This window comes from Halichoerus grypus, chromosome 5 (genome assembly GCF_964656455.1).
Source record: "Halichoerus grypus chromosome 5, mHalGry1.hap1.1, whole genome shotgun sequence".
Classification (NCBI taxonomy): Eukaryota; Metazoa; Chordata; class Mammalia; order Carnivora; family Phocidae; genus Halichoerus; species Halichoerus grypus.
In genome coordinates this window covers 116,805,460-116,831,809 of record NC_135716.1, presented here as the reverse complement: position 1 = coordinate 116,831,809, position 26,350 = coordinate 116,805,460, and the positions used below count along the sequence as shown (strand labels likewise).

Below are 26,350 nucleotides of genomic sequence, written 5' to 3'. Positions count from 1 at the left end.
TAGACAATATTATAATACAAGATGAAAGGTGAATGCCAATAAAATTTATATAATTGAAAACAGAAGTGGCAGAAAATTGTATTCTTAGACTCTGGAATTTTACTCTTTTGGCTTTATCCCCTGCTCAGTAAGTAATTTACGGTGTGTGACTCATTGCTATAATCTATATTATGATAACTCACCCAAATGGAGATAAAACATGTATATGATATAATGACATTTAGGATAAATTATGACACTAAAAAATTCATTCTTTTATTCTTCTTTGAAAAAGATAAAATGCTTCCCAAAAATTTCTTTTAAAAAAATTTGTCACTTGCTTATAACCATTGCTTTTAAAATACTCTTCATACTTTTATACTATGGCCATCTGATCTTTAGCTAAAATGTATCATCCATTGTACATTTTTAGTTTTTAAGATGATTGTATTTTTAGTAACCAATTATGGCATTATATTAAAGAACTGATTGATTTTTCCTTCATCCTAGTTATGTGACTCTAAAGAGACCCTACTCAAAAAAAATTACTTTCTAATAGAGAAAAAAATAAAAACAGCTATGTAGTAAAAGACATATACTGTTCTAATCTCTTTTTAAAAGTTGCTCCCCATTCTTTTTGGAGAAGAATAGAAAAAGACAGGAGAGAAAGTACTCAAATGGGGGAGACAAAAAGAATTGGTGAGTAATAAGGAAAAAGAAAGGAGATCAAAGATGGTCTCAGTTTAAGCAGAGCATTTATTGGGAGTGTCGCAAGCCACAGCCAAAACTCTGGATACAAATATGCAGGTTATTGAAGAAAACTGGGATCAAAGCAGGGTGCTAGGCATTGCGGGATACGGGAAGAACTCTGAGACCTTAGCTATGCCCAGCGAAATAAAGGGAAAATAGCGACTTTAGGGAATAGAAATGACAGGTCACAAGAAAAAGAATGGTAAAAGAATAAATATTTTAACTTCCCATTTAGAGGAAAAGAAACAGAAATGAGCTGAAGTGGCTTTTGAAGCTGGGAAGTGAGACATGGGAAGATGAGTGACTAAGTGACTGGGAAGATGAGTGACTAAGAAGAGTCTTTAAAAACCCCTGTTGGCCAGAATCCCTCCTGGGGAGAACACTTTATAACTGTCTGAGGTTGAAGGGGAGCCCTTCTAATCCTCCCATGCTGCCCGGTTTCTGTGCAGTGTTGAAGACTCTGGGGAGCAGGGCACTGTATATGGGGCCAGGCAGGGATTTTGTTGGTGGTAGTTAGTTGGCTGCTTTCACTGTTGAAAGTAAGGAGAAGAGAGAAAGGAGAGATCCCTCGGGATAGAAAGACACTGAGGCAACTGGGGGGCCAAGGACGCTCCACATTTGTGGAAAATTCTTTCAAGAAGGCTGATGCTTTCAGTGATTGGGAAATGTTTTGTTTTATTTTTCGGTGACATAAATCCTTCTCTAGTTCCACCTATGAACTCTTCAATAAAGTCTAAATTACCCACAAACAAGATACGTACATGTTTCTTTGGAAAACTCATAACACTGTATTCAGAACAATACAACAAAGCATGGGAGCCGCCCATGTGGAACTAGGAGACGGGAATTTTAAGGAGACAAGTGTGCAGGTAGTTGCAGAAATCTAGGAGGGGGACTTGTCTTCCACAGGTCACGGAACTGACATCGATAAAAACCAACTGTATGGAGGTCTCTGAGGAACAAGGGGGCCCCAGCTGACAACAACATATAACTAAACTCATAATAACGGTAGCTACCATTTATGGAGCACCTGTGGACAAAGCATCAAGAACCACAGCCTTATGTTATAAACTTGGACTGTATTTTCATGTCATTTGACCACAGATAACCTCAGATTATTTTCATGTCACTGCTTCTCATTTTATTTCTTCTGCGGTCAGTCAGCATTATGCTCTGCATTTCTGGGCAGGCAAAATTTTCCTTGAGTCCTCTCTTAATAAGCTTACAAGCTGAAGGGGTTTTTATTTCACCTTAATAGCAGAAAATTTTCAATGGAGAGGAGAAAGGAAACTGCCAGAAAGCTGAAGGAAGGCTAACTAACGGAAGACAACCAAGAGTGTTACCTGAGCTCTGTCCACTCCACTGCCTCACCTGTGTTCAGCAATAACCCCCTCCCTGGCCCCCGCTTCCACCCTGGGCCTCCTCACAGAAAGGAAATTTGAGAGTCAGATAGTGTCACTCTTCCACATCCACCACTGACTTCCCATTTCACAGATAAACTCCAGTCTTTTCCATGAGCTGCCAGCCTATGTGGTCTGTGCACTGGACACGGCCTCCACGTCACAGACCCTCACCCAGGGACCTGTCCACGGCATCTCTCACTTCAGGCACCCCCCAGCCTCAGGGGCTTCCCAATTGCCCTTCTCTCTGCCTGAACCATTTCTCTCTCAGATGTTTGCATGTTTACTTCCCCACTCCTGATAATCTTACCTCTGAGGTCTTCCCCACCACCTGATACAAAATAACAGACCTCAATTTCCACCCTTTTATTGTTTCCTCCCCTTTACCTGATTTCTTATTTTCTATAACACTTTCCCTAGATATCCCATTATGTTTGCCTGCTGTCTCTCTCCCTTTTCTCGAATATAAACTCCATTAGGACAGAACGTAAACTCCATTTCGTTCACACATATCCAGTGCTTAGAATGGTGCCGGGCATCTAGTAGAAACATGATTTTATGTTTTTAACAGCGTTATTGAGGTGTATTTGATACAATTTCATTTTTGAATGAATAACTGACTTAAAAAGAGAAATAAAAGTTAAGGAAGTGATCCCCTGTTTAAATAAGGTCCATCCTTGGCAATTACCTGTTTGAGGCAACATTTTGGAGGTCATTAAAATAATCTTACCATGGCTCACATAATGATCAATAAGAAAACAGATTAAATTTAAGGCAGGGGCTCTAATCATAGAAAGGTGATTGTGACATTCAAGAATCTAAAACCTACATACCTGTGCTGTTGGTTTTTAAATTTTAACTCTGAACTCTGTAGCTGTTTCTTTACAAAGTATATTTAAACAATCGTGTCCCCATAAAAATGCATAATTAATGCAATGCTTTTCTCCTGAGATCTGAGGAAAGCAGAGGCCTTTCCCATAAGAAGGTAAAAAATATCTGTAAATACTACATAGACTGTCTCTTTGTCGTTCAAGAGCCGAAATCCCAAAGTAAATCCCTGGATATTCCCCGGGAGACCACTCCAAGTGTGGACCAAGGACCAGCAGCCCAGCATCACCTGGGAGCTTGGTACACATGCAGAATGTTGGCCTCACCTTGACCTACAGAGTTGGAATTGAATTTGAATGGGTGATTCTTAGGTACATTAAAGTTTGAGAAGTACTACTCTAAATAACTTTTGGTGTGCTCTGGGAGGGAGGTCTGCACAGGTCAGTTCTGTTTGCTGAGAGTTTTGTCTGGAGATTCAGAGCCCCAGATACCTGAGAACAGATACCCCTGAGAACAGAAGGGGGAGCCCTAATCCTCCAAATGCCAGGTCTTTCAACTGGCTGGAGTTGCTCCTGTTCTTTGCAGGGCTTGCGGGGTGAAATGGAGTATTAGAAACCGCACAAGAAGAGGAAGACTGAAAGACCTGCTGCCCCTTGCTGGGATTGGGGGCAACAAGGGAATCTGGCAGAGCCTTTAAAACTTCACAGATGGACAGAATCAGAGCAGAGAGAAAACAGAATGGGAGACTAGGAAAGAACTATGTAATCTTTGTGCTTCTACTTTCATTTATTGTTCTCTGAATCTCCCTGGTTATTTTTCACCTCTTGAAAAAATTTCCACTACATGTCTGCTTTCTCTTTTTGTTCTTCCCTGGAACATAATGATAATAATAATGATAATATCTTACATCCACATGATGTTATATACTATCTGGTACATAATAGATATAAAAGTATCTTATAGGACACAATTTTATGCCTGTTTTGCAAATGAGAAATATTCTATACCCTTTCTCCCATGTTCTTTATTAGGTTATCATTAGAAGTAGTTCTTGTTTTCCATTCATTTTGGCAAATTTTAGAGGGTTTTTTTTTTTCCCCATGCACGAAGTCATCTGCAGAGTTCTTGGCACAGTGAGGATGAGGAGGAGGCTTAATAGCAAAAGTCGGGGGGTGAAAGACTGCATAGGGAGAATTAAAACAACTAGGAGTGTAAGAGCTTCAAGCTCTGATATGGTGGTGACTCAACAAAACACCAATAACTTCCTGGACTCTATCTGGACCATCCACTTCACTCATTTGCTTTGAAAATGAATATAAGTTTGAAGAAAATGGGATGAGGGAGGCATGAAACGTGCCATCCGAGTCCTTGGAAAACTGTGTTTCATTCAAATTTTTACTCTTTACAATTTGTCTCACTTCCATTTTGATTTATTTCATAAATGTTGCGAAACTAAAGTGGTCCCATACTTTTGTAGTCCTGCCGCATCGTGAACTTTCCTGTTCTAAATGGGATTGCTAAGGAGTCGAACAAAAGCCTGAGAAGAAATAATTCAAAACTTCCTTGGACTCTTCATGATGTCAGATCTCCTGACTCCTCTGATACTCACTTTGTGGGTCTCTGCCGGCAGACTCCATGAAAACAGAGAGGCCTTCTGGGGCCAGGAAGAACTGCAAACTCAGACAATGAACAAAGATGTGCTTTAGATTCTTCAGTTACTGAAATGGAATAACTCTTATTTCTTGAAAGCAGATAAAAGCAGAGCAGATTCCTAGAATTTCTATAACTTTAAATAAATGCCTGAACATTGTATTCCCATTTTTCTTCTCTTTGGGTGTATTTCATTTTTCAGATATCATAAAATCTATAGACATGAGCAGTGAATATTTTTTGAATGAAAGGATAAATTGTGGGGTTTTTTTGTTGTTGTTGACAAAGTCACACTTTATCAGAAGTGGACACTCCCCTCAGGAATGACTTTTAAGTCACTTAGCCAAGTCAGTTGTTAAGAGCTTTTTACCTTTGTCTCCTGTAGGGTCGGCCAGGTCAGAGCAGAAGACAGAAAGAAGAGATCGTTAGCTGGCCTGGCCCCATGCTTGGTTGCTGAGAGCAAAACAGAAGTGGGAGAAGGCTCTCGGAGTGATTGTGACACCCCAGACATGGTCAGAGAATGGGTCAGTGACCAGAATCCTGTCAGGGCAGATGATGAAAGTGGATGCCAGTCGAGTGGCCAGCCTGAGGGATTGGATTCTAAAACCAAGGACGCAAAAAACAGGTAGACAAGAATGGACATATCTGGACCCTCAGCCCAGGAGGAGCAAAACCTGAGTGCACTTGTTCTGGTGAAACTGGACAAGATTGTTCATATGTAGCTGCTCTTTCTAAAGCTGCACGCAGTCCCTAGCTAACATTCCACTCCACATGCTACGGGAGCCCTTGTAACTATTGTTAAGAGCAAGTGGAGAGAGGGCTGGATGCCAGCCTTCAACAGCCCCTCTGCCAGAGAACAACTCACACGAGTGTGCATGGTGGCAAGAAGAAACTCTTCTCTGATTGTTGGTGGAAAGCTACTCTCAGTACGGCTTACGGGTTTCATTTTTGAGCATATGGTTTTACTGATGTCAACAATGTCTTTCTGAAAAGCACAAGGGACTGGCATAAGAAAATAAACTGCCAAGAAAAGTTGAAAATGAAGTTCATTGTTCTGCTTAGTGAATCACAGTTATAGGCAGAGCCTTCAGCATCACCACACCTCTGGGCTTCCACTCTGTCGTACAGTGAGAGCGAGGGGGAGAGACCTCCACGGCTGGGAATCAGCCCAGAGAGACAAGACAGCTAAGCTGACCTCTGAGCTGTCGAGTGGTCACCTGTGGCAGCCGCGTTGTTACCAGAGACATTCCATTCTCCTCACACCCAGGGGGAGCACCTACACCCCAGGGCCTTCTGACAAGATCGAGCAAGAAGAAAACTGCTTCAGAACAGAAGAGATACCTTCTAGAAGAGATACTTTTAAAGTTGGGGGGAGCAAGGTGCCTGGGTGGCTCAGTCGGTTAAGCGTCTGCTTTCTGCTCAGGTTGTGATCCCAAGGTCCTGGGATGGAGCCCCATGTCTGGGCTCCTTGCTCAGTGGGGAGCCTGCTTCTCCCTCTGCCTCTGCTGCTTCCCCTGCTTGTGCTCTCTCTCTCTCTCACTCTCTCTCTCTCTCAAATAATAAATAAAATCTTAAAAAAAAAATAAAGTTGGGGGGAGCATTTTCACACTATAATCCAGGGCTCTTCTGTAATCTAGCTTTTATTTCCTTCCCCCCACTCCATTCATTTACTCATTCATTCATTCAACAAAAATTTATTGAGAGTCTCCTGAGCTGGGTGCTAAGGAGGCAGTGATAAAAACAGACAGGGTAGGGTCCCTCCTCTCATATGCCCTTCACAGGAAGCAGAAAACCAATCACACAAAATGAATGTGACACCACAACCATGATCACACTGCAAAGGACAGGCACCTGATGCTATGAAAGCATGAAAGAGGGGATTTGACCTAGTTAAGAAGCTCAGCTCAGGCTGCCAGGCCAGAACTGGAATTTGAAGGAAAAGCAAGTGAAAAGCAGTCAGAGAAGAGGTTCCAAGCAGAGGGACAGCAAGAGAAAAATACCATCACTGTCCCTCAACGTTGCAGCTCTATATTTATAATAAAGCTCACTTTATTTCCAGTTCCCTGAGAATGCGAGACAATATGATACGGTGAAAAACAGTGGAGGGAGCCAGTGGGTCTCATTCTAGCACTACGACAAGGCTCGCACAACCTTGAACAAGTTACTTAGATTTTCTGAACCTTAGTTTTGTCACACATAAAATAAGCATGATAAAACCCATCACATAATAAGAGTTAGTTCCTTCCCTGTTGGCTAATTTTCAATCTTTCTGAGACTCGGTGTCTTCATTGAAAAATAGAAGTAAGAGTTACGACTGCATCACAGAATTGACATTTAAATGGGGTTATTTGTAAACTCTAAAGCATTAGGTAGTTATCAGGTACTATTCAACACTCATCAAATATTTGTGATGCTGCCAAGATGTCCATCGACAGATGAATGGATAAAGAAGATGTGGTGTATATACACAACGGAATATTATGCAGTCATCAAAAGGAATGAGATCTCGCCATTTGCAATGGCGTGGATGGAACTGGAGGGTGTTATGCTGAGCGAAATAAGTCAAACAGAGAAAGACATGTATCATATGACCTCACTGATATGAGGAATTCTTAATCTCGGGAAACTGAGGGTTGCTGGAGTGGGGGGTGGGGTGGGAGGGATGGGGTGACTGGGTGATGGACACTGGGGAGGGTATGTGCTCTGGTAAGCGCTGTGAATTGTGCAAGACTGTTGAATCTCAGATCTGTACCTCTGAAACAAATAATGCAATATATGTTAAGAAAAAAAAAAGAAGAAGAAGATAGCAGGAGGGGAAGAATGAAGGGGGGGAAATTGGAAGGGGAGACAAACCATGAGAGACGATGGACTCTGAAAAACAAACTGAGGGTTCTAGAGGGGAGGGGGTGGGAGGATGGGTTAGCCTGGTGATGGGTATTAAAGAGGGCACGTACTGCATGGAGCACTGGGTGTTATACGCAAACAATAAATCATGGAACACTACATCTAAAACTAATGATGTAATGTATGGTGATTAACATAACAATAAAAAATTTTTTTAAAAATATTTGTGATGTCTACTATGTACCAGACCCTGTGATTGGTCCTTGAAAAATGGAAGGTAGACTGAGGCACAGCCTTGCCCTCAGGAGAGAGTTGCTGAAAGAGAAATTTATTCTTTCTCCTGGTCCAGGGAGAAGGGGCAGCAAGGGCAGAGGGAAAGGCCTCTGTGGTCTGCCCAGGCATCTAAGTTCCTGTCACTTGGCCCTTCTTGGGGGACATCTGATACCTTCCCCTCCACCATCAGCTGAGAGCTTGCCCAGACGACCTGACCCAAGGGCCCCAGGGACAGGGCTGCAGGATGGATTTCCAAATATTCCAAAGAAGCAGACAAGGGAATCTTACAGCAAACAAAAAATGACTTGAGTGCAGTAGAAAAGTTGCTGTGCTGCCTGATGGAGGAGGTTGTCAAGGATGAGAGAGAAGAGTCATGACAGATTTCTGTGTTTCTGCTGAAAGGGGATTAAACAATCCAGATTCTCTCATTTTTAGCCCATCCAGCCTGGCCTCCTTCTTTCAAGCTCCTTTTGTCTTATTTCCCTCTCCCTTCTGAGAAGATATACTGAATAAGGAGTAATTTCTTGCCCAACCATGATTCAAAAGGAAGCTCAGCCACAAAACAGGCAAGTGTGGTGTTGCCTAGAGGAAAAGGACATGTAGAGGCAGCTCTCAGAGAGATCCACCCAGGTTTTGCAAAAAAAAAAAAAAAAGGCACCTCCTTCACCACAATGTCTAAGACCTTCCAAGTTCAGGAAGAAAGTATCAGCTCTCCCATTGACAACCTGGTGCAATGTACCCAGTAGGGCCAGTGTGAGTGAACTGGTGGCTTCTCTACAACATGACCCATAGGGACAATGTGGGTCCCCTTGGCAGCCTGAAGTTTGTGACCCTCCTGGTGGCCCTAATTCCAGAATTCCTATTCCTGGGAACCGGAGTGCAACTTCAAGACAATGGGTACGATGGATTACTCGTTGCAATCAACCCTCAGGTATCCGAAGATCAGAACCTCATTGCAAATATTAAGGTAAGTGACAAATGTGATATAGATACCATTATCCCATTAGACCAGGGTTGTAGCCTTCTTTAAAAAGCTAACAATTTTGCTCAGTCTGTATTTGAATAGTAAAGAGATCAGCATTTTTTTTAAGCACCAAAAATTATAATTATGGCCAAGCCAGTATGTTCACTTAATTATGCACAGTCTTGGCTCAGAGTGTTGAGCTAGCCCTTCCTGATTTGTTCTTGTTGGTTACTACTACTTTTAGCTTTTTTTGTTTTCCTAATATGCCTGTTTTGGGGGTAGCAACTTAAAAAAATAACCCATTGTGGTAACAAAGACCAGATGTTTGACTGATGAATAAGCATGATTGTGCTTATTAAAATCAAGCTGTTGGATTCCATCCTGAGGCTGAGAATTCTCAGACAGAAAGAGAGTCTGAATGGAGTGCTGAAGAGCAAAATTCTTTTCATCTGAATGTTCTGTAAAGTAATCGACTATTTTCACCTTAATGTGGTGAAGGAGGATCATAGCTCCATTACTTAAGAGCCTCCTGTTGGTATTGCTTTAGAGAAATCAGGATCATCATAAGGTGTGGTCTTGAACATGCCCACAGGAGTGACATGAAAGTGATTTGTTTGGTAAAAGCTTAAAAGTTTTTCACAAAACTGGGAAAAATTACTTAGGCAAGCCCAGACTCACTGTTGGTGTCCTAAAATCTCTTCCAGTTAACCATTTGAGGTTTATTTTGCTCCCAAGTTTTCCCAAAGTCTAAGGCCATCTCTAAAAGAAATGGGCTTCTTTAAAATATTTTCACTATTCTTTACTGTTACTTACTCAAGTATAATCAGAAAACCAAAACATAAAAGATTTACTAGTGCCAAGATAAGCTTTTCTTTTATTTGGTTATAGGAAATGATAACTGAAGCTTCTTTTTACCTATTCAATGCTACCAAGAGAAGAGTGTTTTTCAGAAATATAAAGATTTTAATACCTGCCACATGGAAAGCTAATAATTACAGCAAAGTAAAACAAGAATTATATGAAAAGGTAAGAATTCAGGATTTTCTTAAATGAGCTTAACTCCAGAAAAAACAACCAAGATACACTCTGTTCAAACTTTAAAAGTGAGAACTTAAGCAAAAACAAGTCATTGATGTTAACACACAACTAATATTGGGAAGATAGTTATTCACAAGATACATGGAAATATAATAAATGAGTACAAATTATGGAACAAAAAATAAACAAAATGCCATTGCCCAAGGAGCCTCTCAGAAGGCCTCTTTCCTTTGTAACTTATAGGGTCCTTTCTGAAATGTTTGCTTAAGGACCAAAAGCTGGTTTTATCCTACTAAGTATGAGCTGTGCAGGGAACAATTCCAATTATGACTACCTTCTTTTCCCATCCTGTCAGGGGCAGGAGACATGCATGTCCAGACAGAAACATAAGCTATAAAATATGACTGACTTCTCCCGCCAGAGTGTAAATTAGCAGAATTTCATATGAGCCCAAGTCCAGGACACTGTTTCTGAGGAGTATGGTGATAAGAAGGAAGGCAGAAGCGGGGGAGAGGGGAGGAGTGGCTTCTTTTTCTTTCCCAACCAGAAAAGAACTTAACCTTCAAAGAACTCTTATAAGCTGCAGATCATAGTTAAGCATCCCTGATTATGTCTGCATGCTATAAACAAATGTTAAATACATTTGTCAAATGACTGTTTGAAGTTACTGTGAACAAGAATCTGGGCAGCTAGCAGAAGGGGCAGGAGCAGACTGGGGTCTCCACATGGGGATTCAATCTCAGACCCTGAGATTATGACCTGAGCCGAAATCGAGTCAGATGTTTAATGGGCTGAGCCACCTCGGCACCCCTAGAGAGTCAGTGTTTTTTTAAGCTTCCACTAAGCACCAGGCATTCTACATATATTGTTTAGTTCTCACACACCTTAAAATTAGTTGCTATCACAAATTATTACCATAAGTTAGGAAACAGAAGCTCAAATAAAGTAAGGATTTTGTCCCAAGTCAAACAGTTAGTAAATTACAGAGCAACAATTTCGATCCATGTCTAATTGCTTCCCAAACCCCTGCTCTTTGCACCGAGCTATGCCGTTTCTAGCTATCTATGTAGATGGTATTAATCAATTTGACCTTCCATGAAACAAAGAAGTATTGGAGACAACTAGCATCAAAACCAGGTCATACTCCTGATCCTAATGGAGGGGTGAGAAATAAATAATTAAAATAAAAATGAGAATATTACTGAACTGAAAGATTAAAGGAAAGAATAATCATTGAGTGCTGCTTATATACCTGTTGGATACCGATTCCTTTAGCCTCAAATGTCAATTAAGCAAACAGTGAATCATCATTATCTACAGGGGCCATGCTAGGCATGGACAAGCAAGGTGGTTCCTGTCCCTGTGAACCCACAGTCAAATGCAGGTAGGAAGCAGGGGAGGGGACGGAGAGTTAGAAAAAGTAGGTAAGAGCTGTATTACTAGGGTCTATAATAGAATGGAACCCCAAACAGCCACTGAGTATTCCATCCCCAGCAGAGCACTCCTTCCTTTTAGCTTCAGGACAAATTTCCAGACACAGGAATGAGGTTTTGTCCATGTGAAAATTATCCAAGGGCATGACATCTGTAGCCCTTTTGTAGGTGCTGCTTTGCAAAACCCCTGGCTTGAATTCTTATCTTTCTAAAAATTAATGTTAATTATTATAAAAATAATTCATGCTCATTGCAAAAACAAATTAAACACTGTAGAAATACTGGAAAATAAAATTGAAAATATTACCTTCCTCTACTTGGGGGTGTGCATGCACACACACATAAAACAGTACACATATGGTACATATAGTGATCGTTGATGTATATTTATAGGATATTAGATCTATAGTTCTAAAATAAACTTTGTTTAAAAAAAAGTTAACAACATACTTCTAATGGCAAGTCTTGAGACAACATGTTATGTTTCTTCCTAAAAATAAAAGAAACAATGTTGTATATAAAATTGTATTCTCTATATGGTTATTTGAATAGATATTTTCTTTGGTTTTGGACTTAAACTACTGTGTTTTAGCAATAATAATTGAAATGGTCAGGGTACAAGATGAAATACAACTTCATTCTAATGATTGTTTTGCTGATCTAATTGATAACAGGAATGAAAGGAAAAGGCTTAAAACAAACACATCTTATTGTCCTGTACTGATGAAGTAACCTACAAAAAGCTGTTCACTTTACAGAACAGTCTGAATGACATTCATTGCCCTTAACATTTACTCAAATATTTTCATTATATTTTATAGGGTTTTATAATGTCAGAATTTTACAGTATGGGCTTTTGAGAAAATTTTAATCTGGAAAATGGGAAGGTCACATGGAAATAATCAAACTCCATGGAAAGTTGCTAAGCTTTTAAAATATAGATGTTTTTGAAAGTGACAAATAATTTTATTGATATTTAGGTGTGCATGCATTTTAAACTCCATTTACAAGACATAACTTTTAAAAAATCTGTTATTAAATTGGAATACAACTCATACAGTAAAATGCACAGATCGTAAAGAGTACTGTTCAAAGTGTTTTAACAAATGTATATGTTTATGTCACCAACATCACAGTTGGGATACAGAGTATTATAAAGCATTCCTTCTCATTTAGGCAAATGTCATAGTGACTGACTGGTATGGGGTCCATGGAGATGACCCATACACACTACAATACAGAGGGTGTGGAAAAGAGGGAAAATACATTCATTTCACATCTAACTTTCTCGTAAATGATGACTTAACAGCTGGCTATGGACCACGAGGTAAGTGTGACCAATCCAGAAACAGACATCAGGCAGTACTATTTACAATATTCTGTGCTTGCTGCTGAAAAGCAACTCAAAGAACCTGAAACCTGCTCAGGACTTACCATATCGATGGGGAGAGATAGGCTACGTGCCCATGAAAGGTAAGAGAAAAACTGAGCCAAAAAACAGTTGGACACCAGTTTGGTGGCCCAGACGGTGAGTGCTACAAGAATTCAGCGAGAGAACATTTTGCACTAAGGGTGCTCAGCCAGGGCCTCACAAAGGAAAGGCTGTCCAAGGTTAATATCATGTTGGTAAATGGAAAGATGAGAGAGAACAGGGCAAAGAGTATGAATAAACAGCGGCCGCAGAAGGATCCAGAGCATATTTGAGAGATGAGAGCAGTAGGCACACTGATGGTGCAGAGAGACTGTGAGGGGTGAAGTAGTGGAAGAAAAGGCTGAAATGCATGGGGGGGTAGCTGCAGGGGAGACTCGGCTGCCCAAGTTAGCGAGTCGCCAACTGAAAGCTTATGAGCACAGAAGTGAAACCAACATAAAAGCGTTTCAGAAGGTGAATCTGGCTGTATAATAATGATAATCTGGCTCCCTCAAATCAGTGAGAGGGAAAGTGAATATCAGGAGGATAACTAGAAGTCCAGGCGGGAGACAGTAAGACTTGAATAAGAATAGGGGCAGCGAGGTGAGGACAGGAAAGAGTATTAAGAACAATGAATTTTCTATGTGCCAGGTGCTGTGCTGTTTTTCAAACGTTATCTTATTTAATCCTAACAACCCTAAGTGATGGGAGATATTCCCGAGGGGAAAAAAGAGAACTTAGAGGTCTGCCTGCTACAGAGTGAAAGGCCAGGGTGATGGGGTGTGCGGCAGCATTGAGGAACATAAACCTGGTTTATGTCGGAAGTAGAAGGGACAGTTTCAGGGGGAAATCCACAAGTTTGGATCTAGGCAAGTTGATTGAGGGAAGCAGCAGATTGTCCTGGCGGAAAGGCTCAGCCTGGGGTGGGTGTGGATGGCTGGAGTTTTGGAGAGAAGTCAGGGTCACAGGTTTGGAGACTGGCATTTAGTGGATGAGATCTGAGGGAGAAACTGTCCAGACAACAGATCAACAGGTCCAGGGCTAACTATCCCATGCTTAATTTTTTGTTTCTGATTTTAACAGTAGTGCCTTTCAAATGATGCTTTCACTTTACTCCCATTTAAATCTAAATAGATGCTGTTATCTTCAGTATGGCTGGTGGGAACTGGGGCAACACACTGTATAAAACACACTTTATAAAACACTTTAAAAAAAAACAAACATCTTTTCCCCAGTAACTAACAGGTGCTGATAATCTCTGCACAAATAGATGATGACTTCACCAGCACTTCTAAATTCCCTGAGTAGGCACAAACTTTTCCTTAATACCTTCCGCTTAGTTCCCCTCCCTTCCTTTGTCCCACGGTACAAAATTTGCACAACATGCTGCAGCCTCAGTCTGCTCTGCAAACACTTCCTGGTTCCCAGAACTTAAAAGAATTCAGAAAAAAAGGAAAAACGCACTTTGAGAGGAGAGTTAATCCCGAAAGCTTCTACTGGGGAGTAGTTTTGATTAGAACACTGAAGGAAATGCAAAATTTAGAGAAGAGATAAAGATATAAAGGATTTGTTTTCCATGAGCCAAGAGTTGGAAACAAATATAAACACAGAGAATCGGAGATAAAATAAAAGAGAATGGACCATCCAAGCTGGAGAGGAGGTTTATGATCTTTTTTACTCCTTTATCCTTCTCTGGCCTCAGGGTTTCAATCATTGCTCTAGAGAGGAGGCTTACTTACAAGAAAAAAGTAGGTATGCTTGGATAATACAGACTAAAGAAGAGGAAATCTTTATTTGCTTGTTTTTATGTCTTAGTCTGTTTGGGCTGCTATAACAGAATACCACAGACTGAGTGCCTTATACCCCACAGAAACTTATTTGTCACAGTTCTGGAGGCTGGGAAGTCCAAGATTGAGGCACTGGCAGATTTGGTGTCTAGTACGCACTTCCTGGTACATAGACAACCATCTCCTCTCTGTGTCCTTACATGGTGGGAAGAGGAGGGAGCTTTCTGGGGTCTCCTTATAAGGACACTAATCCCATTCATGAGGGCTCCACCTTTGTGACCTAATCACTTCTCAAAGGCCTAATCACTTCCTAATACCATCACATGAGGCATATGAATTTGGTTTGGGGGGGGTGGATATAAGCATTCAGTTCACTGTACTTAGATAAGCTGCTTTCCCTTCCCCCAATCCTGAAATGGTAGGCCTGTAAGAAGCTAAATAGAAATGTGTTAGGCAGCTTCACTGGGGAAATGAGAGAATGCGGGGCTCATCACTAGTTTCAAATAGGTATGCACTAAGTAAATCACTGGTCTGCATTTACAGGACTAAATATATTTTCAGAGTGATGGTAGAGGGTAAAGCAGGAGATGGGAATGGAAGGTGAGGAAGAGAAAAGTGGGAGAGAATTACATTTCAACCCTTTGTAGTGAGTATATATAGTCAAGTGATGCTATATCTTCACCTTTTAGCAAAGCCCACTGCTGAGATTTCAGGAACACAAAACCAAAGCTCTCTTTTCCACAGGTAGAGTATTTGTCCATGAATGGGCCCATCTCCGTTGGGGTGTGTTCGATGAATACAATGATGAGAAACCTTTCTACATAAATGGGCAAAACCAAATTAAAGTAACAAGGTTGGTACTTTTTCTCATGTTTAAAATTCATTGTTTATTTATTTTTTTACTGTAAAACGAAGTTGATAATGGCAGTTAAAACCTAATTGACAAGGAAGAGATCCTTTCATTTTTAAACTTTTTCTTATTATGTTATGTTAATCACCATACATTACATCATTAGTTTTAGATGTAGTGTTCCATGATTCATTGGTTGCGTATAACACCCAGTGCTCCATGCAGAACGTGCCCTCTTTAATACCCATCACCGGGCTAACCCATCCCCCCACGCCCCTCCCCTCTAGAACCCTCAGTTTATTTCTCAGAGTCCATCGTCTCTCATGGTTCATCTCCCCCTCCGATATCCCCCCCTTCATTTTTCCCTTCCTACTATCTTCTTTTTTTTTAAACATATAATGTATTATTTGTTTCAGAGGTACAGGTCTGTGATTCAACAGTCTTACACAATTCACAGCATTTTTAAACTTTTGAATCTTATTTCATTTTTTAAAAGTTGGTAAATATTTATGTGGTTTAAATATGAAAACAACATAAAAAGTTATACTCTAAGATATCTTGGTCCCACCATTGTCTTTACCCTGTTCCCTCTCATTCCCTCTAGGTAACCATTTTTATTAGTTTCTTGATTATTTTTTTAGTATTTCTTCAGGCAAATCCAAATAAATGTGTATATATATTTTTCTTCATCCTTTTTTTCTTAAAAATAATTACTTAGTGTCCCACTGTGTGGATGTACCATCTCACTCATTTTCAACCAGTTTCCTATTGTTGGACAAGTGGGTTGATACCAATTTTTTGTTATTGCCAATAATACTGTAGGTCATAATGCTACACATATGTCATTTCTCATGTATGCAGGCAGATCTATATATCTATTGAATAGTTTCCAGGAATTACTGAGCCAAAAATGTACCCTCAGCTGTAATTTTGGTAGATATTGACCAATTATCAATTGATCATCAATTGGAAGATAGTTCTCTTCTTTTTTTTTTTTTAAAGATATTTCTCTTCTAAAGGTCGTATTATTCTTCACTCCCATTGGTAGTATTTGAGATTATTTATTTAGGAAAGAATCCGTTTAAATATCATCATTACATCTCCATTCTCTTCTGCTCTGATGTCCAATGGCAATGAGCTCAAAGAAGCTGTGACTCAGGGTACTATCACTAATGCTCCTCCTTGGGACTCCAAAAGTTCATGTTGATTTCCTGGTGTCTTTTCCTTTGACCCTGCTTAGTTGGTAAAACCCTTGGCAATAGAGAATTCCTTATCCAGATCAAATGCTTTAAAATATAGTGCATTTCTAAATTAATTAACTTTCTTAACAGAGTAGTTTTTAAGATGTTTTATGTGTATCTAGCAAGCTATAAGCCTTAGAATAAATAATTATATGAGCCAATGAAGAAGAAACCTAAGTATTTCTGAAATAGACCCAATTTCTCTTTCTGTTTTTAGGTGTTCATCTGACATCACAGGCATTTTTGTATGTGAAAAAGGCCCTTGCCCTCAAGAAAACTGTATTATTAGTAAACTTTTCAAAGAAGGATGTATGTTTATATACAATAGCACCCAAAATGCAACTGCATCAATAATGTTCATGCAAAGCTTATCTTCTGTAAGTATGGCCTTGGGATGACAAACTCCTACAACATGCCATCTCTTCCCAAGATGGACTGATATGTTTGAAGTATTTAAACAAAAAGATAATTAAGATTCACTATGTTTTAGAGCTTGGGGACCTTAGAGTTCATCTAGTTTTTATTTCACAGATAAAACAAAAAACACTGAGGCCCCAAAGATGATCACCAAAAAAAAAAAAAAAAATTCCTTTAGAAAAGTGATTATTTGCTTTCTAGGGAAGGTGATTTAACAAGGAAGCTCTGGAAACTTCAAAATAAACTGCTCATCTGGAGGTATTGAGAAGTGTTTTTGAGTTACTAAGAGTGATATAACACATGATTATATTTCTCTCATTTGAAGTAGCAAACCATTCCCCAGCATCTCCACACAAAAAAAGTAGCAAACCACTCTTACTTTAATTGTGTTTCCTAATTCTCTTTCCCTTGTTTTGCATAGTATAGAAATTAAAAAAGAAAAACCAGGTGTTACCAAGAGAAATCAACTAACCCTTAGCTTTGCAGGTTCGGAAACTTAACCTTGTCAGTATTCTGCATTGGCAAGAGACTAGTGTATGGATCTAGAACACCATTTTTTACATTATTATTTAAAAATAGTACTCTGTCATGGGGATCCAATACTTGCATCCTTTAGCCAGTTCGTTTTTTCCCTGAAGGAAAATTGTGTGTGCTTCTCACCAGAAGCCTGCTTGGAGGGAATGGAATCAGAAAGGAGGGAGACTGGTGATGCAGAGGCTTACTGGCATCAGCCTTCATGACCTGATCTATCCATCCATTTTCACAAAGACCTGAAACTCATGTCTGTGTGTCATCTCCCCTCCACGGTGCTGAGAGCACATGGGCATGTGCCTCTGTGAAGTTTTCTGTTTCCACGGCTGACCAATGTCCCTTAGATTGACGCATTCTTTTCTTTAAGTAACTTTTTTTCTTCAGTCTGGTTTAGTCAAGGCTACAAGTCATTCTGTAACTTTAAAGGGATTTTTCACATTTCTTGTCTGATCCATTATGTTTTTAATTTATAGCTTTAATATTGGAAGCCAACTTAATTCCACGTATTTCATCCACATTGTGTGTGAATCTTTGAAAGACCTAATCATTAATATCCAGTCAAAAAAATTTCACCGTCCTCTACCCATAGTCATGAAAGAGAGAAAAGAGTTAAAAACAATCAAAAAACAACAACAAAAATGGGTTCTATTCTCGTCTCCCCATGCTACTGAGAAAACCACGTCCTTGAGCAATTATCAAACTTCTGGAGCTTTAGCTTCCCCTTCTATGAAATTAGAGATGGGACTGGAAAGGTTTCTTCTAGCTCTAAGCTCCCATGGCTCTGTTAGCAGGAAGTAACTACTCTACCGGAATATAGCCACTGGGAATAGGCGATAACTTATTACTTCGCAATGCAAACCATACCTTAAAAAAGGGTGACATATGTTTAGTATTATTAAATGAATTATATCTCTATTTCCAAATGGGGAAAAAGATCAGGAAGTAGGTTTAAGTTTTTTTTTTCCTTATCCTATTCTTACAGAGATCAATATTTGAACTAGATTGATTTATGTTGACTGATCAATAAATAAAGGGGAAGGTGGGTCATTAAATATAATTCCAAGGAATAGGCTGACCGAGATCACATCTTGTAGAGTGTTTATTTAACATACTTCATACTAAAAAAGGTGGGAGATTGTTTTGTTTTCTTAAGACTAAGATATATATACAGTCTGCTCTCTGTTATCCAAGTGCAAACAGACTGTAATTTAGACTGATCGCAAGTACCACAAGGGTGCCAATGTTTCAAGCAAAGGGTGTGAAGGTACATTTGTAAACTCACTGTAATTCTTGAAGTAATAAAGGACTGATATAGCACTTCTGATATCTCATGTTTCAGCTTACCATGCCCTTTTACCTTCAGTTGCTTGAGAAGGAGAAGTATGTCTAATATGGGAGGAGTGCCTTTATTCTCTGATAGGCTTTGTTCTTTTTCTAGGTGGTTGAATTCTGTAATGCACGTACCCACAACCAAGAAGCTCCAAACCTACAGAACCAAATGTGCAGCCTCAGAAGTGCATGGGATGTAATCGCAGACTCTGCTGACTTTAATCATAGCTGTCCCATGAATGGGACTGAGTTTCCACCTCCTCCCGTGTTCTCCCTAATTCAGGCTGGCGACAAAGTGGTGTGTTTAGTCCTGGATGTGTCCAGTAAGATGGCAGAGGTAATATTTTGAAACAAAATGGCTGTAAACCATTTATCTTTTTTTTTCTATTAGTTTTTAATTCTTTCCATTTTCAGAGGTTAAGGGCAGAGGTGGACAAGTCAAAGGTTTGGAATCATCATGCATTTCGTCTTTTCTTGGGGACAAGAGGAACAAATTTAGAATGTAGGCCAGAAATTGAGATAAGGCAGATAAATGAAACCCGCAGATAAATGAAACCCACAGATAATCCCTAACCCTGACTTTTCGCTACTAATTGCAACTTTTTTTCCAACCAAGACCCTTTTCCAAAAGTCTGATGTGTAAGAAAATCTCTAGTCTGGCCATATTTCGCTCACTGGTACACATCCCTTGCTGAGGTAAGAAATGGCGAGTTTGCAAAGAGTGTGCATATCCATTGTGTGTATTTTTTCCACGTCACCATGAATAGAAAACCATACCTCAGTCATCCAGGAAGTTCACAGCCTTCCAGAAACCCACTCCTGGAAGCCTCAGAACTCTCAGATAGTGGTCAAAGGCTTAGTGTCTCCAGGCAGATGTGCTTTAAATCCTGGCTTCTTCACTTACTGTCTTTAATCAGGAGTAAAATAACCTTCCTGAACTGTTTTCTCAACTGTAAAATAGTCATTATAATACCTACTTCCTGAACTGTTTCCTCAACTATAAAATAGGGATTATAATACCTACTTTTAGTGTTGTGACAGAACCAGCTTATACTAGCTCATTGGAGTCAATTGTTAAATTTTTAGGAAATTTGCAAGCCAGTAATTAATATAGCCATTATTAAATATTAAACTATGTAGACTTAGAATTAAATAAAATATATTAAAACAAACATAATAAATGCTTAAAACTCATTACTTCCTAATTATTTTCCTACTATTTTTTTACTATTATCTATGACCAGAGTCAGTAAACAACAGTTCATGGGCCAAATTTGGCCCACCACCTGTTTTTGCATAGCCCACAAGCTAAAAATGGATTTATTTTTTAAATGGCTTAGAAAAAAATCAAGAAAATAATATTTCATGATGTGAAAATTATATGAAATTTAAATTTCAGTGTCTATCAATAAAGTTGTATTGGAACACAGCAACACACCTTTATTTACATCTTATCTATGGCCACTTTAGTGCTAAAACAGCAGAGTTGAGAAGTTGCAACAGAGAACATATGGCCCACCAAGCCTAAAATACTTAAATTTCTGGCCCTTTTCTGGAAATGTCTGCTGATCTCTGATCTATGCTCTTAAGATTATTTCTGGTCTGTTGTATCTGCATGGTCTTCTACTACACATCTCTTCCCCAGCTCTGCCTTCAGTGACGTCACAAGTGACAGCTTGAAATCAGCCATGGTGGGAGTATTTACCCCACAGAAATTGTCAATTTTGCAACAAATCAGGGTCTCTCTCTCTCTTCTCTCTTTTGCCAGAAATCCAGTTTTTAAAATACATTTACCAGCATACCACCATCTACTTCATAAAGTTGTTGAGAGGCAATAAATGAGAAAATGAATTTGAAGCTTAGGGTTCATGAAGTGGTAGTTATTATTTTATTATAGTACTTGTCCTAAGGAAGAGTTTGTCCTCTTGTATTCTCTGGACCAGTAGTCCTGGAAAATTTGCCCTTTTTGGCTTGTCTCTGAAATACTAGGAGCACCACTAAAACATTCAGCTTCTGGATAATTTTGTAATCTTGCCTACCTGCAGCTGACTAGGGCATGATCTTCTAAATATGTTCTCAGGATAATTTATATTAGCTAGCTGCCTCTATTGAGGAAGAATAGATAGAGTGAAAGTGATAGTTTTACTTGAGAGAAGACCTAAAGGAAGTAGAAGAGAAATAAGCTTAAAGTAACACTCACAGCAAAACAAATTTCCTTCCCTTTTCCTGCCAGTATTGTCCTTGAACCATCATGGCCATTCATTCATTAGGTGCCTGTACTATGCTGGCTTGGGGGATGCAGAGATGACAGAACATAGTCTCTGCTTCAAAATGCTCACAATCTGGGGCACCTGGGTGGCTCAGTCGGTTAAGCATCTGACTCTTGATTTCGGCTCAGGTCATGACCTCAGGGTCATCAGATGGAGCCCCGCAACAGGCTCCATGCTCATCAGGGAGTCTGCTTGAGATTCTTTCCCTCTGCTCCTCTCCCCACAACTCTCTTTCTGTCTCAAATAAATAAATCTTTAAAAAATGCTCACAATCTAATGATGGACACACAACATGCACATGTGAATAAATATAATACAATGTGGCAAGGCTCCACAGAGGTGTGAGTTGCTGTGGGAACATTGATGAGACAGCATCTAGTGCCATAGAAGAAAGTGACTGAGGAAGACTTCATTGAGAGGATGAACTTGGGAGTTGAATCTTGAAGGATGAGGAGGTACTTGCTAGGTTGGAATAGGTGAAGGAGAAGAAGGGAGGAATGCCAGGGAAGGGACGAATTTGTGCAGTGGCTGACAAGAAAAATTAGAAAAAATTTTGGGGGAGAAATACATCCATTGATGTGGCTATAAATAACATTGGGTGTGTCTAAGGAAATGGCAGATAAGATGGAGAGATGGTATGGTATGAATTTGAGAAATTTAAGACATTGAGCTGATAGGACCTGTTCAAGGATATGGGGGCTGATAACAGAGGGGTAATGAAAGACAGCTCCAGGCTTTTGGCTTAACTAGTTGGGAGTGGAGATCATGATTAAGAATTTAAAATTTTTTTTAAAAATTAATTAACTAATTTTAAAAAAGAATGATGACTTGATGACATGGTTAGTGATAGCTGCTATTTACTGGGTGCTGACTATATATCCGTTTTGCAGATGAGAAAACTGAAGCTAAAAAGATGAGTAATTTCTCTATGGTCACATAATTAGCAAAAGCTGAAGGCCAGATTCAAAGTCCTTGCTTCATCTACTCTACCAACTTACTTCCCAATATTGTAAGAGAAACAGTATTTGGGAAGAGAGGCAATGAATTCAAAGTGTGTCAAGTCTGAGATACCCATGGGACATTAAATTGGTGATGTTTCCTAAGCAATGTGGAATGTAGGTCCAGATATTAAGGGAGATGTCTAGGTTGGAGACAGAGACTACAGTCATCCCTGAGCAGGTGGTCACTGAAGCTCAGCTTGCTGCTCCCACAGCCTTCAAAACAAGGGATCCTAGTGAACATCAGTAACATCACCTGCCCAAACCTGGTCAGTAATATTTTGTTAGAACTGGTTAACACTTCAAAGTATAAGAGTACTGTCACATATGTATCTCAGTTGATCCTCATAGCAATTCTATTTGAATAATTAAGAAAAATATTATTATCCGCACTTTACAGATGAAGTTTCCAACCTAAGATGACCATGGTAACAGAGGATAGTGCCAGCATACATACCCCTAACTGCTACTTCTCTCTACTATCAGGTCTCTTTGCAGTGTTTCCTCTTATCCAGACTGGATTTTAAAAGAAGCACTTACAAATCTAGTTTTAACTGGTTTCATAGATCTTGAATTCTGAGTTGGGGCGAAATAGTGGGAATATGTGTTCTTAGAGAGTGGTAAATATGAACAGCTTGCTGGGGGCAGGGTTCTAAACCACTCCCCTCCTCCTTGAAAAGCATTTATTTTTTGCAATTAATCAAACAAGATTCCAGCATTGCATCACTCTTTATTTACAGCTCAAAAAATTACAATCTGACATTGCTAAATGATTTGCAGAAATATTTGCCAATTGAGTTGCTTAGTCATACTTTTGTCTACCAACCAAATGTTACTACTTTTCTTTATTTTTCCTTTTTGGGACATAGGCTGACAGACTCCTTCGACTGCAACAAGCAGCAGAATTTTACTTGATGCAGATTGTTGAAATTCATACCTTTGTGGGCATCGTCAGTTTCAACAGCAAAGGGGAGATCAGAGCCCAACTACACCAAATTAACAGTGATGATGACCGAAAGCTGTTGGTTTCACATCTGCCTATGACTGTGTCAGCAGAAGCAGAAACCAGCATTTGCTCAGGGCTTAAGAAGGGATTCGAGGTACAGTAGAGCACCCCAAGCCTCAAATCACCATCACTTTCCTTCCCTTCATTTTGTAGTTATCTGTTTTGGGGTTATCTGCTCTGATAACAGATTCTGATTGTTATCTGTTACAGTGTGGTCATAACAGCCTCAACTATAAGACAGTAGTGATGGATTATTTTTGAGATCAGGAACCATATCTTATTTACCATTAAACCCCATGTGCCTAGCAAAGTACCTGTCACATAACAGTTGCTCAATAAACACTTGTTGAAGGAATGAGTAAATAAATAATAAATACAATGGCCAAGGCTGGGGGACTTCAGCATCATCTGGACAATTTCTAACACTGTCTCTATCCATTCTGGGACTGTCCCAACTGTAGCCATTTTTACCCTTGGGTTTTCCAGTCAAAATCAGCATGTCTGGCTGCTGTGTATAGTCATTCCAGACCTATCTAATTCTATTGTGTAGTCAAGGTTGAGAACCACTGCTCTAAGTCCTCTTACTGGTCATTCACTGGATGTCAGAGGCAGTGATAACACATAAGAATGTGCTCCCATACCTCTATCATGGACCCTATTCTAAACCAGGGTCATGTTGTGATGATTCAAACAGTAAGAGTCCCTCTCTACAAGGAAACCAGCAATGGCACGTAGGGTGACAAGTCCTGTGATGAAGTGAGTTGAGGACAGAATGGGATGGGCACAGAGAGCAGCGAGCCACAGAGGACCTCAAAGACGCATACGCCTCATGGGTGGGGAATCTGGAATGAGTGAATTCTTCCGTTCAATAAGACAATTTGAATTATATTTCCTTCCAAATGACTGATACTCTATGTTCAGGTGGTTGAAAAACTGAATGGAAAAGCCTATGGCTCTGTGATGATATTAGTGACTAGTGGAAATGATGAGCATGTTGGCAACTGCTTACTCACCGTGCTCACCAGTGGTTCAACCATTCATTCCATTGCCCTGGGTTCATCTGTGGTTGAAAATCTGGAGGAATTATCACATCATACAGGTAAATATATTTCAAAAACCTTGTATTTTAGAGCATTTCCTTTAACTTGAATATTCAAAGCACAACCATGAAGTGATTATGTCGATAGAATGTGTGGCTTAAGTGAAAAAAAATAGAAACAGTTATCTTAAGGAAAACAACATAAAAATCATTGTTAAAATCTGCCAAAATTTTGTGGATTCTTTTTTTTTTAGAGAGGGGGAGAGAGAGGAGTGGGGGAGGGGCAGAGGGAGAGGAAGACAGAGAATCCCAAGCAGGCTCCACACCCAGTAAAGCTCAACGCTGGCCTCGATCTCAAAACCCTGAGATCATGACCTGAGCCAAAATCAAGAGTTGGATACTCAACCAACTGAGCCACCCAAATTCCCCAAATTTTGCTGACTTTTAAACATTTTCCTTAGAAGGTGCCAATTATATACATCCAATGAAAATATAATTTTATCATTTCTTTGTTAAACCAATCTGAGCATGTATAATCACAGAGCTAAAAATATGTTTAAGATTAAATGCACTAAGACTGTTAAATCTCAGATCTGTATCTCTGAAACAAATAATGCAATATATGTCAAGAAAAACAAAAAAGAAGAAGATAGCAGGAGGGGAAGAATGAAGGGGGGGAAATCGGAGGGGGAGACGAACCATGAGAGAAGATGGACTCTGAAAAACAAACTGAGGGTTCTAGAGGGGAGGGGGGTGGGGGGATGGGTTAGCCTGGTGATGGGTATTAAAGAGGGAACGATCTGCATGGAGCACTGGGTGTTATGCACAAACAATGAATCATGGAACACTACATCTAAAACTAATGATGTAATGTATGGTGATTAACATAAGAATAAAAAAATTTTTAAAAAAAGATTAAATGCACTAACTTCCATAAGGACACATACCATATTGTAAGATACATATTTTCTTTGTTCCAAATGAGGCATGGAATAATTTTATCTTCTATTCCTTAGTCAATAAAAATGAGTATTGCTGACTTAAAAACTGAAAGTTAGATTTTATTGAATTATCTTTGAAAACAATGTTATCAGAATATAAATGTAAATGTAAATATATACCAATGATAGATGGCAATTACCCTAGGCTGTCTACAAATTACCTTAATTACAAGACTATTTAATAAATAATTTACTGAGTTTTTATCCTGTACCAGATAGACGTTTAGACCTTGACATTACAGCTGTGAACAAAACAGACAAAACCACTCACCTCTGTGCTTACCATGTGGCTGGTAGGATGCCACGCAAAGCAAGTCAAGCACAAGTCCTTCCCCAACACTAGCCCTCTTTCATAAGAAAGGTTGTTGGAAAAGACCTAACATGTTATTTTTTTGTTTTATTTTATACATTTTAATCGTTAACATCCCAATCATGTATTTCAGGAGGTTTAAAGTTCTTTGTTCCAGATAAATCAAACTCCAACAGCATGATTGATGCTTTCAGTAGAATTTCTTCTGGAACCGGAGACATTTTTCAACAACGTATTCAGGTCAGGATTTCCTTGGTATTACACTTACAGATGGGGCTGCGGGGCAGGGAGAAGGAAGCAAGAAAAAGAGATGAATTGTGCTAACTGCCTCATTAACCTTATTTGAATATGGAATAATTCTTGCACAGAAGGCTTTTAATGAGCTTTTTCTTTTTTTTTTTTTTAAGATTTTATTTATTTATTTGACAGAGAGACAGCGAGAGAGGGAACACAAGCAGGGGAAGTGGGAGAGGGAGAAGCAGGCTTCCCTCCCAGCAGGGAGCCCGATGCGGGGCTGGAGCCCGATGCGGGGCTGGAGCCCGATGCGGGGCTCAATCCCAGGACCCTGGGATCATGACCCGAGACAAAGGCAGACGCTTAACGACTGAGCCACCCAGGCTCCCCTTTTAATGAGCTTCTTGGTCTTCACTTTCACTTCACTTCACTTTTACGTGATGTCTGTTCTTCTCCACCCTAGGAATAATTTCCTGTAATTGCTACCTCAGCCTTTTAAGGTCTGGAAGCAGAGTGTGCTCCTTCCTAGTAGCTCAAACTGGGAGTGGAGGTGGGATGGAAGTAAGGCCAAGAAGTAAGAAACCGTGTCTTTATTTTAGTTCTATAATAACTTTTCATCAGTCATAATCCTTTTTTGGCTTCTTTAAAAACTTCTTTGAAGCTCCTCCCTCATATTAACAGTATCAACTATTTCATTAAATTCTAAAAAATTTTAAATATCTCGTTGACTACTGCAATTTACTTGACTTTGCTCACAAAGGCTTCCT

At 39.6% G+C, this 26,350-nt stretch overlaps 1 protein-coding gene and 1 long non-coding RNA gene across 6 annotated transcripts in view; one reads left to right on the top strand and one right to left on the bottom strand.

Annotated features, from left to right (window-relative positions):
* Positions 1–8,386: 8,386 nt before the first annotated feature.
* The window catches only part of CLCA2 (chloride channel accessory 2), a 38,559-nt gene continuing 20,595 nt past the window's right edge, over positions 8,387–26,350 (top strand). For 2 of the 3 annotated variants that reach the window (XM_036095980.2, XM_036095979.2), the window contains exons 1-9: positions 8,388–8,691; positions 9,577–9,714; positions 12,336–12,486; positions 15,102–15,210; positions 16,666–16,825; positions 18,835–19,062; positions 22,863–23,093; positions 23,921–24,098; positions 25,483–25,589. In XM_036095980.2, coding sequence (XP_035951873.2) covers positions 8,506–8,691; positions 9,577–9,714; positions 12,336–12,486; positions 15,102–15,210; positions 16,666–16,825; positions 18,835–19,062; positions 22,863–23,093; positions 23,921–24,098; positions 25,483–25,589 — 1,488 coding nt within the window. In that variant the 5' untranslated portion in view covers positions 8,388–8,505. Of the gene's footprint in view, positions 8,692–9,576; positions 9,715–12,335; positions 12,487–15,101; positions 15,211–16,665; positions 16,826–18,834; positions 19,063–22,862; positions 23,094–23,920; positions 24,099–25,482; positions 25,590–26,350 lie in introns of all 3 variants that reach the window. The other variant, XM_078072797.1, reaches the window with a different exon arrangement.
* LOC144381908 (uncharacterized) overlaps positions 15,578–26,350 on the bottom strand; it is a 61,416-nt gene continuing 50,643 nt past the window's right edge. For all 3 annotated transcript variants that reach the window (XR_013448086.1, XR_013448089.1, XR_013448087.1), the window contains 3 exons: positions 25,311–25,625; positions 24,013–24,073; positions 15,578–16,493 (listed from right to left, as the gene is read on the bottom strand). This is a non-coding gene — a long non-coding RNA (uncharacterized LOC144381908). The remainder of the gene's footprint in view (positions 16,494–24,012; positions 24,074–25,310; positions 25,626–26,350) is intronic.